This window comes from Seriola aureovittata, chromosome 22 (genome assembly GCF_021018895.1).
Source record: "Seriola aureovittata isolate HTS-2021-v1 ecotype China chromosome 22, ASM2101889v1, whole genome shotgun sequence".
Lineage (NCBI taxonomy): Eukaryota > Metazoa > Chordata > Actinopteri > Carangiformes > Carangidae > Seriola > Seriola aureovittata.
In genome coordinates this window covers 11,951,073-11,963,240 of record NC_079385.1, presented here as the reverse complement: position 1 = coordinate 11,963,240, position 12,168 = coordinate 11,951,073, and the positions used below count along the sequence as shown (strand labels likewise).

Genomic DNA, 12,168 nt, shown 5'->3' with positions numbered 1-12,168 from the left:
GGTCTAGACTTCATGCAGTATTTTAACTATGTTTCAGTGACCGTGCACAAACATATGTCATTTTAAAATAGTAATTTTGTTTATCACATCAATTACACCTCAATTCACACCCTCCACTATAATCAATACTAATTAAATTCTTAAAGGCAAGGCAGCCTGACCCTATTATTCATCATTAGGGGAAACTCTGGTGTAAACACACACACACATACATTACACAAAAGGAAGTGCAGGGATGGTTTGCATATGAGGAAGTGTCAGCTTCTCTGTCTCCCTTCCTTTACTTCCTCACTGACAGAGCAACGTAGTGAGAGAATGAGTAATAAAATGAATGAAAAAGAGATTTCCTCAGTAACCTCTTCTAATCCTCTGTCATCTTCAGGTTATCCTGTATCAGAGCTGAACACTGAGTGATCCATAGCATGTTTATGTTTTATCACTCATAAATCCAACTGGCTGGGCCTTGGGGCCTTCACATATCTGAGCTACACGTCTTGCTGTTAAGTGTTTATGCATGAGTGTGTGTTTGACAGTTTGACAGTAAGTCCTAATGATGAACTTGGATAGCCATCATCCCCGCAGTTTACGTAGCAGAAAACAAACTTGTTTGGCCATGGTGACTGCTAGATTCCTAAAATGAGATGCAACATTTGCCCATTTTACAGCCAGTTTTATTAGAGAGGAATTAGAGCTTCATGAGTGATGTTGTCATGATGATTGATGGCACATCTACACATACCTACAAGCCATATACCGACAACTACAGGGTAGCTGGTGTTGATTTTCCAATCCTGACTGTAGCACAGAAAGGGCTCAATCCTGCTATAAATTCTTTTTTCAGGTGGTTCTTAAATTATTAGTCCACAAAACCATCTGCCTGTTTAACACATTAAAAACACAGGAAGTATCCTGCAAGTTTAAAAAACGTTTCCACTTTAAGGTTTTTATAATTAAACAGCTGAGCTCATCTGCAGTGAGGCTCAGCCAAATGAATAAGTTAACAATCCCCAAAGCTCGCTGCAGTGTGCACACACCCACACCACCACTGCATATCCACACATGTATTCATATACAGACCCACATTTACATGCACATACAAATTAGCTTAATTGCTATTAAGGAAAAGGAACTGAGTAAATTATTTGTAGCCTGCATTTAAAACATTTACGAGAAAATGTTTAAGCTGCAAACACAGTTTCCATTCCTTTTTTTGACTGTCTGTGTGTGTGTGTGTGTGTGTGTGTGTGTGTGTGTGTGTGTGTGTGTGTGTGTGTGTGTGTGTGTGTGTGTGTTTTAGGGGGTGCTTTTTAGCAACTTCAGTATCAATCAGCAGTGAGAACTAGCCTTTGCTGAAGGCCTGACACAGCTGCAGTTTGCTGTTTTGTCAGGGAAATCTGAACCTCTGGAAAGTCGAACCATTTCACCTCAGTTCTGCTGCTCTAGAGTAATCTGGGGATATTTATCTTTCAGTAAAATACTTTCTCTTTTTCGTACACATGTATTTATATACATAATCTCCAGTTCAAACATTTTCACTATTTCCAAAAGCATAATTTGAATGTGGAAGATGACTTTGGGAAATAACACTTCCCAAAAGTCTTCCCAAATGCCTGATAGAATCAATCTCAACAAACATCTCTGTGTCCTCTTTCTGCCTCTTGCTCCCCATATTTTGTGCCTCCGATGTGATCTTTTCTGCCTCCCTCTGTCCTTTCACCGACACATGGACAGATTTCAGGCCAGTACCAGGTTAAAATGGGTCATCACTATCAGCAAAGTGCAGCAATGCTAGAATTGGACTCTGTGAGCCATATTTATTACCCCCGTTAAACAGGACTCATTATGTCTATTCTGTGGTACTACAGTGATATTTACCAACATAAAATGATAATGAAATTGTGAAATAAAATGTACATATGATTTTATAATCACAAAGACACAAATATTCTACACTGGTGCAATACTTGATCACACCAACAGAGCTGTCTGAGCTCAGAGATCAGTTTCTCTCTTATGGCTCTGACTGAATAACCGTTATTGAAGGAGAGGCCTTGGAGCCCCAAAAGTGTGTGCATGTGCTTGTATATGTGTGTGTGGGGAGGGGGCTAATCCGCCTTGTGTTGCTGTTGAGAGAGAAATTTCAAGGTCTTTGAGTGCCAGTAGAACTAAGAGCCTAAGGTCACACACACACACACACACACACACACACACACACACACACACACACACACACACACACACACACACACACACACACACACACACACACACACACACACACACACACACACACACAGGGTCCCTCCTCTTTTTGTCCTCAGTTCCTCTGTTTCATTCCCGCTTCTCTCTCCTCCTCCCCCTTTTCACTTTGTCTTTTCTCTCCCACTTTTCCTCCCTCCCTCCCTCCTCCCCATGTTTCCCATTTCTCTATTCTCTCATTGAACTCCCTCCGCATTCACCTCCCTCTTCCTCAAACCCCAGCTCATGATATTTCTAGCTGCCTTCATGCTCCTCCTCCCATCCGCCAACCACCTGTCAACCAAACGTTCTCTAACACTAAATATTTCTGGTTTTGCCATTTGTCCCATTTTATCTCCATTTGGCTCTTTACCTATCTGTTTCAGCCAGAGGAATGAATGGATGCTAGGCAGGCTCCCAGTGATCGCCTCTAACACAACAGGCTGAACTTTGACCTTTAACCCTCCTTCCTCCATCTCTGCCCTCTTGTATGGCATCATTTTCCTCCTTCCCCTCCCTATGTTCTCCTTTCTTTTTACCTCTTAGTTGACTCAAGCTTCTAACTTTATCTCAGCTTCATGGAGTTTGTACAATATGCAAATCTGTTGCCACTGACTTGGGGGGCATCCTGATTGTGTGCTTCACCATAACAGTTCACGGCCGTCCTCAAGTGCTTTGCATTTCAAGCAGAGACCAAAACAGTTTTTCTGTACAAGCCACAGTGATGGTTTCATCTCAGAAATCTTTCAGCACTTTCACCATTTCATGAGCCACACAGACAGAGGTACTCCAAAACTGATGTTTGTTTCCTGCCAGTGAGACTATTAACAGTTTCAAGACAACTGAGGGTTTTCAAATAATCTTAAATAGTTCACAGAAATAATAAACACTATTGTAACCGCACTGCCTCAAGAATAAACTGAACCCAAACCTTTCCCCTTGTCCATTTTCTCTCATTCCAGGAGAACTGCATCAGCCTCTTCTTTCCCATCCATCATCTACCATCCAGTCTAACAAGGAACCTTAAGATAAGCTACTGGGTGACCTTCCTCCTCTTTCTCTACTCTCCCTCTATCTATTCATCAATCTATTCCTTCACTAAAGCTTAAGTAAACTATCTGCTCTGTCTCTTTTCTCCTTCTCCTGCTCTGTTTCCATTCATCTATGGATTCCACAAGTTAACCTGCTTTGGATCAGATGCCAAATAACTTAAAGACACAACCCCCCAATCACAAACCCCTATCTCTAACAGGCCACTGAATTTAAACAACCGCAGGTCACTTACATATGCATATTGTAGTAACTCAAGGGATGGAAACATACTCACACCACGTGCACACATACATACAAACACACATTTGCACATACAGAAAACAGACAAGTTCCAGATGATCCCGACTCCCACAGATCTCCAGTTGCCATGTGCACCCAGTGAGAGAATGTGATTGGTTGTAGTGTGTGTGTCTTGTGTGTGTGTGTGTGTGCATGTGTGTGTATGTAACTTTACTCCCACCATTCTGCCACATGTCAGCAGTTGCTCAGACATCTTTCACTCACACAGGATTACAGCCAAGCACGATAGAAAAGTACTTGTCTCTGCATGCATATAGCCGAGTCACCCCAGGCCTTCAATACCTTTATATAACACATGTTTAATGAAAAATTTCACTCCAGTAATCCTGCGTATACCATACACATATTAAATTTGCCAGTCTGTTTACTGTGATTGTTTAACCAAGTTACAACTTAACCAGTTTTTAACACACCATCAAAATCAATCTGAGGTCTGGATCTGTCCTGACAGAGACCTCCTTGACACAGAACACTAGGTTTCCTCTTTCTGACAAGCAAGTGAGACAGAAAGAGAGAAAGAAAGAGGCATGTGTGACAGAGAGCGAAAACTCGACAGAGGCTAGACGTTTGTTTTCTGATAAACAAACTGCCGTTTCCTAGACGCTGGGCATCAGGGCGAAGCTGATTTTAGCTCCTGGGATTCAGGAGGACTCGAGGAACATCTTGTGATGGAGATGACAGGAAAACAACCTCACAGTCCCACAGGAAATAATCACACACTGACAAATATAAACATGTGCAGATTTGAAGAGATAACATCTAATTACACTGTCTCACCTTGTTTGACTTTTTCTGATTCTAATTAATCAATCAGTCATGGAAGAGACTAAACACACAAAAACTAGCTTATGTTACCCATGCCTTTCAATTCATATGTCAAAAAACATTTCTTGCTTGATTTCTGATGTATTACAAATTACAAAATACTCTCAGCATGTGGCTAATTATGTCATCTCCCTAAAATTTCCTGTCATTCTGCAGAAATAATGCAGAATAACAGATTCAAAATCAATTTTCTTTTAATCTTGTACATTTGTTTCTCTGGTTCAGTGTTTCATCAGGACAAGCAGTTCCACGTGAGTCTATGTCACTGTTTTCTTCCTCTGCTAAAACCTCAGCTCAGTCAGTGCCCTGGATGTCATATGACTGTGAGAGTTATTATTCTACATCTCCGGCAACTCAACACACCTCTGCCTCTGTGCTTACTTGTCAACAAGACAAGCAGCAAAGGCAATCTCCATTTTCTTCGCTTTCTGTCACCACCAACATACATTGATCTCTTCTGCATGTCTCTTGTTCACACTTTCTGTCTCTCTGTCTTCCTGACACACACTCACTGCAGATGTTGCATCAGTGAACCATAATGTAGCAATAGCATCCTGTGGTAGATTGTGTGCCATCCTGTCTCGTGTTTCACCTTTTTGTTAACCCTTATGTATCTACATACTGAGAATGACAGCTGATTGGGAGCTGCCCAGCACAACTTGTCCTGTTCCAGCCACAGAGAAACTATACTGGAGCAGCTAGGAAGTCATCCGTCCTGTTCAAGGGCAACATAACCTGGAGAAGTAGGTGAGGGATGCAACAGTTTTACTCATTCACTTTCGGTAACCTGAATTTCCCAGACAGTCAGGGGATTTTGAACAGAAAGTTTCTAGTTATAACCTCAATTCTTTAACCTTTGAATGATACTGTCCTAAATAAATAAAAAAATCACCCTACATTAGGCAGATTTATGAGTCATCTGAATATCAAATCCACGAGTTTAAACCTACATTTAGGCCTCGACTGTTCGGCATCCTCTTTTTCATTTGATACTCATTTAGGCAATACGTAGTAGTGGTAACCTGATTCACCACGGCATCCGTTCACATACAAATCAACCGTTAACACTGCAGGGTCAAAGCAGGGTAAATGAAGGGATGTAGCAATGAAAAACAAAACCACGATGTGACAGCAAAAGAAGTGCTTCAGCTACAGTGGCTGGCAGATTTGCATCATTCCGCCTCAGTTTGTAAGGTTGTTCTTTTACTCATGCAAAATCAGCAAAACCAAGGAGAAGATTCTGAGAAAACTTGGAGAAATTCTGTATCTCACAACTGTGTTTCGACATAAACGTAGAAATACAGATTCGGCCCAAGGAGCTGCTACAACTACATGTCAATATTTTAATTTAAAATACTTTTTTTTTTAACAACTACATATTTTTGAGCAGTGCAGATCAAGATGGAATCCATAACACATGGGGAAAAACAACAGTTTGAGCATCTTTAGAAAACAAATATGACAGCTATTGTGAGCATTCACAATGCACTCACAGTAAAACTCAACCTTAACTCAAGACACACAATCTAAGAAGAATTGTGCAATTACATCCAAAGCAAACCAAAATTAATCTTGAAGGAGCAAGTTCAGAACACAAACTACCTCATAACTGCTGCTTAAAATTACACACAAGCATGTTGTTGATAGGCAACATCTGGTATTTCCCCAGTGTTTCACTTTGCTGGCTGCTGGTAGGACTATGGCCCTTCTAGACTTGTCACACTTCATCTAAAATTCAGCAAAAATGAGAGCAAACACATGGATCTTGAGCCAGAATGTAATCTGCAACAGTATCTCAACCTCAATCTGATTGTGATCCCATTTTGTGAACATTTATACAGGAAACCAGTTGGGTGAGGAGGAAGTTCTCACATAGAAGCCTCAATATCTCAAGGTAAAAATAAGACATACAGTACAAGAAAACGTAAAAAGACAAAACACACTACCTGGATGGATTTCAATCACCTCAGGGATGACAACAACCACAACATGGCATTTAATAAAACACTTAGCCAGATGAACAGGAGGAGACATAGCACAGACACTGAAGAGGTAAAGAGGTTTTATGAGTCTGGACTTACCTGGAGTTCACACCATGCCACTTCCACAGTAGTCTCCGTGTCCAGTCCCTTGTACACAGTCTTAAAGGACCCTCTTCCAATCTCTATGTCAAATTTTAGGAAGCGTCCATCAGGTGAAGTCCCAACAGCTTTTGTCTCTACTTCCTCTATATCATCCTGCACCCGTTTCTCAGCTTCTCTCTGCTCTGCTCGGGCTTTCGCTATACCTTTCTCCTCCTCTGTCTCCCTCTCTTTCTCTTCTGCCGGGCTACTAACGCTATCCACATGTTCTATCACTTTTCCATCTTTTCCCACCTGCTGTGTGTTCTCAGACCCTCTGGGACGCAATGTGACATCAGGCTGTTTGCCTACTGTTTTGTCTGTAACATCCAATACTGTCGGGCTGGGCTCTTTTACTGCCCTGTCTGCACTAGGTTCAACACTGCTACTGGTGGGAACGGCAACCGTGATACTGCTTACAGCTAAATCTTCCTCAGAATTTTGTACATGTCCCTCCACAACTGCCCCACTGAGCCCAAGACAAGGCTGAATGGTTGTACTTTGCAAATATGAACCTCTCAGGGCCTCCCTGTCCTCAGCATCGTGCACCCCAGGTCCAGGCCCTGAGGGCTGTGGAGTGAAGAAGGTGGGAGGCCCCTCACAATCTGGGGGTGAAGTGAGTATCACAGCTGCTTTGCTGGGCAGGTCCAAAGCCGTGGCATTGGAGTCACAAATGACACTGCGACGGAAGAAGCGGTGTTCGGCTGTTTTAGAGTCTCTGTCCATCGTGTGGCGCCGACGTCGGACCTCGGGGTGTCCGCCGAGCTTCTCCACCACGTGCGAGTCTGAACTGGCAGAGCCGTTCACATTCTTGTGAGGGGTCTGGGGTGATGGACAGGGGGAGGCAGAAGAAGGGGGGGGGGCCGGGGCAATGAATTTCACTGCTTTGCTGCTGCTGTTGCTGTCAGACATTCCTCCCCGAGGCTCAGACCACAAAAGAGAAATTCTATACGTATAAATAAAGAATTTTTTACACAAGTAATCAGACCAACCTATGTGTAAACTGATTGTGGGTGCAAATCTTGACCAGCAAGCTCCTTTTTCAAATGAAAAGCTCTTCAACCTCTGATCAAACTCCAGGAGAAGCAAATTGGACGGCTTAGAGAAAATAAATCAATCAAATCAATTGACTGCAGCGATCTTTGTTGTGTTGTGTAGTTTTTTGCAAGGATTTATTACTTCTACTTCCTCTTTGCAATGTCAACTTGTTTCAACAAGACAACTTACAGTTCCTGCAAGGCCTTTCCATACAGGGCTCAGGGAAGCCCCAGGAGAGGCAAAGGGGCTTTCTCTTAAAGATTTGGGAGGGAAGGGACCAAAGGCAGTCAAAGGAGGGGGAGTGCAAGCACTGCAGTGAGGTGACACCCGTCAAATTAACACCCGAATCCATCCTGCTGCCAACATCCAGAGAGCAACCACCACGACATGGAAGAACTGGAGATCTAACAGACCAGTATGGCCTCCAAAAGGCTGATAACACAAAATATGGTTGGAATCCAGTCTGTTACAGCTTGACTTGGAGGTCAGGTGAAGTGTTTGTAAGGACAGGCTGAAGCCTCCTCTGCTCACTGAAGGCAGGACTCCTTGGAGAGGTTGCTGGCCTGCCAGGTAAGGCCAGACAGAAGGCTAGGTAGGCCACGCCTGGCCTAGCCTGGCCCAGCTTGGTCTGCTTCTGTCCTTGTTGCTGGAAATAAAAAGAGAGGTTTTCTTTATATATCTGACCATACATCACAAAATTCAGCATCTGCTTTCACTTGACAACATCACTGACTCAACCACCTTCAAGGGACTCCAAAATGATACTTGGTTCCCTGCCAAAGTGCCTAGTTGAACATCCAAGCTGTCAAATACTGTGACATTTTACCACCATTTGGCCCACAATCAGTGATAGTGACACAAGCAGGGTGGAAATGAGCACCAGCCAAACGCTGCTTCAAGTCTGGTTATAGTTGACAAATCTGTCAGTTTCTCTGACCACTAAGCAGAGATCTATCCCTCATTTGGATGTTTGTTTCATAAGCAATTTGGATGGTAAAATTGTGAAACTAGGTCACTGATGACAAAGTTGGGTTTCTAATAGCCTACCAAAATGTGAATATTCATATTTATTAAAGCTAAAAAAAGAAAAAAAGTATTCATTATTCAAGATTTGGCTGTTAGAAGATTTAGCCAGACTTTTGGCCCATAAAAAACTCCTTCACTCTTGGTTTTAGATTTATTAGAGAACATTTGACTTGATCTGAGCCTGGCACAAGCTTTATCTCCAACTCAAGCTCATTGACAGGAGAGAGATCTGCATCCCACCCCAGTCTTTCCCTCCCAATTGCCCCTGTGGAGTTAATGCAGTGGAGGGATGCAGTAGAGTGTGCGCCTAATTGCTCCACGTTCCAAATTTAGCCCAAAGTCACCACAGCCTGGCTGACCCCAAGGTTAGGCTACTCTGTGGCAATTCAGCAGCTTAACATGAGAGGAGGGGGCACTCAGAGTGACAGAGATAGAACCACTGCACAGAAACTAAATGCATATCTAAGGACAGTGTACATGCATATTACATTAGATATTTCATTACAGAAATCTTATTAACTTATTAGGAGGTAAGAAATGTGTTCACTGAATTTGCAATTTGCCTTATTTAACATCCTACAGATAACAATGTTATCATACTGGCAATGGCACAGAGGAGCAGCAGCTACTTGGGTGAATGATGTTAGAAATCATTCACATTACATTAATTCATGTTGAAAACAACCCATAATAGGTTTTCACAAGTCTTATCAACACAGATGCACAAAAAAAACATGCAGAATAACTGTCCTATAGATTTTCTTTAATTATGTCCCCTGTGAATGGGGATTTAAAATTGCACTGAGCAACTGTGTGCAAAGTGTGTCAGTGAATTGAAAACTGTACAAACCACTCTCACATCAAAACAACACAGAAGATGTGTGACCACATCATATGAAAGCATATGCTACAAAAGATGCAAGATAGCCAAAGATGATCTCATGTTGATAAGCTGTGAAGTTTTCTTTGCATGGAATATGAGTTTGATTCGTTCTGACGGTTTCCTATTAGGAGCCACACACACGCTACTAATATTGTCTCAATCAAGGGAAGTGGGTGAAGGATTGTAATGAAAAGGTCACAGTGCCTTGAAGCCATCAGGTAGAATCTGATTTGGTTTTTAGAAATAAAAATCTGCCCTCTGCAGCTTTATATGTTGTTTTATTATTTGTGTGTGTGTGATTTTAAATTGTGTCAGAAAAAATCCCTCAGATTATGGAGCCTGGACCTATTTTGCCTGTAATGGCACCTGGATGCCCTAGAGGTTAAGAGAAGTAATTTATTCACCCAGATGTCTCAACTTCCAGTCCAGGTGTAGACTGTATAGAAAGGACCTGCAATGATCAATGAGGTAATATATTACACAATACAGGGACACCAATTGAAGAGACTAGACTGATGACTTATGTATGAAACAGCGGTACTCACTGAAGTGTATTACAGGGTGTGCTTCATCTAAGTCACAGAAAAAAATTCTCAGATCTAAATATTTCATTGGACAGCCGTACACTCCCAGTGCCCGAACTGTATCTGTGACCTGAATTGGATAGATATATCATACTGTTTATAACTTTAATAACCCCAAAGGGACATTGAGGGGACATTAATTCAGATCATTGCACCTGAAAACATCTGTCTCTCTATGGTTGTTATTATGACATGTACCTTATTTAAGAAATCACAGGTGTCCCGCAACGACCAATTAAGGGACAACCCTTCAATAACCTGAAATTAGCATTGCTAGCATAGCCGATATCACTGAAATGTTTAAATATATTGCAACAAAAATATATGAATATTAATTTAACTCAACGATACAATGTTAAGTTGTGTAAAATATTCGAAAAGCAAAACACTTTTTCTTGTTATTAGATGTTAGGCTCATTGCCACATGTAACTGCCATTATTTGATGGTCATACTTGTTTTTTAAAAAATAAGTAGATGGCTAATATTAAAAAAAAAACACGAAGGAATGATACAGAATTAAGTATCAAAAATATTAACAAATTATGAAGGTTTTGTCAAGATTTTCTCCGTGCAAATAATAAGAAATTAATTACATTTGTTGAGTTTCGGTCATTAAAAGCTAAAGAAAAAAATATGTTCGTCTTGTTAAAATGAACACAGGAGGCACGAGACTCCTCAGCTACAGTCAAAGTTAATGAGCTTTTAGGCTAACTCATGACAAAATGTATCTCTAAGTTACGTGATAATATTAATATTATATAGGTTGCAAGTTACTAACTGGAAAGGGTGCAAGCTTTTTTCTGAATGTTCTGAACCTTGGAGCTTTGTGGCAAGACTGAGCAGCAAACCGTGCAGTGAGGGGTTCACTGCAGCCTGTTGAGGAACTCAAGAAAGCCAGGCTATGCAGCTAACTTTGCCCACAGGCAAAAACAAGACGCCACCAAAAACCACTCACGATTTAGACAAAACGTCATCATAAAACAAAAACTGTACCTTTACCTGTTACATCGGTGTGGGCTGTACTGGGACCGTAGAAATAAGAAAAGGAAAAAACTTGATTAAAAAGCCTTTAACTCCTCTGCAGTGGGGGTCCGCTCCGGCACACAGCACTAATGTCAGTATAGTGCGTCACGTTAAAGCCACAGTTGGTTGCTGAAAAACCCCGAAAAAGACGCTGTTTACAAAAACATAACTTAATCTACAACCGTATCCTTCTAAGCAGGTCCGAGCAGCGACGCTGTCAGCGGAACGTGCAGCGAGCCACAGCAGACAAACAGACACCTCCCACAGGGCAGAGAAGCCAAGTTCGCTCGCTGGTGTCGCGGCAGCTCTGGTACTTCTTTCTGTCTGTCTCTGTGTTGTCTGTGCCCGGGTCTGCAGCGGCTACCAAAAGGCAGCAAGCCTCACTCAAAGAACGCCAACATCCTCATCCGTATCAGCATCCAGTCCGCTCCTGCGACCGCCGTTTCGCGGCTCTTGGCTCGTGTGGTGCAGTAAATCCGCTGTGATCCACACTTATTCCCTGTTTTCAAGCCATCAGACAGCGGCTCCGTCTGCTCCGTGCTCCTCTCTAACGATGACTCGACAAGGGCTTTCACACAGAAGTGCCGCGTCAAGACAGTTACTGTTAACCCGGATGATACCGGAAAAGAGGCGTTCTTTCAAAATAAAGCAAAGACCACAAGAAACGACACTCGTATATACTCCTGTATATATTATGGAAAGACCAAAAGTTAAACCCTCCTACGCATCAGTCTAGCAAACAGTTATTGAATTCATAAGCCATTTTTCAGGTTATGTGAAAAAATACATCCTACAGCTTTCACGCTATTTACGTGTGCCACACCTCCTATTTGTCCTGTGTTATTATTTTGTAGAGGAGTCAGCAGTCTGCATCTGTTTGATCTGATGGAGATCCAGCTGTGGCCCTGCTGTGTATACTTGTCCAATCTCAGCAAAGCTGTGGGCATAAGAGAAAACATCTCTCACCTTTTCTCTAACTTGGTACAACAGTTGTGAGCTTTCAAAAAATGGGAAACGAATCAGTCATTGTGGTCCGTGTATGACTTTTAAAACCGACGTTTTTTGTTTTGTTTTTGT

At 42.0% G+C, this 12,168-nt stretch overlaps 1 protein-coding gene across 12 annotated transcripts in view; it reads right to left on the bottom strand.

The window, feature by feature from the left end:
• wnk1b (WNK lysine deficient protein kinase 1b) overlaps nt 1–11,657 on the bottom strand; it is a 90,476-nt gene extending 78,819 nt beyond the window's left edge. For all 12 annotated transcript variants that reach the window (XM_056366988.1, XM_056366993.1, XM_056366992.1 and 9 more), the window contains exons 1-2: nt 11,068–11,657; nt 6,498–8,220 (exon numbers count right to left, since the gene is read on the bottom strand). In XM_056366988.1, coding sequence (XP_056222963.1) covers nt 6,498–7,448 — 951 coding nt within the window. In that variant the 5' untranslated portion in view covers nt 7,449–8,220; nt 11,068–11,657. The remainder of the gene's footprint in view (nt 1–6,497; nt 8,221–11,067) is intronic.
• Between the last annotated feature and the right edge of the window lie 511 nt (nt 11,658–12,168).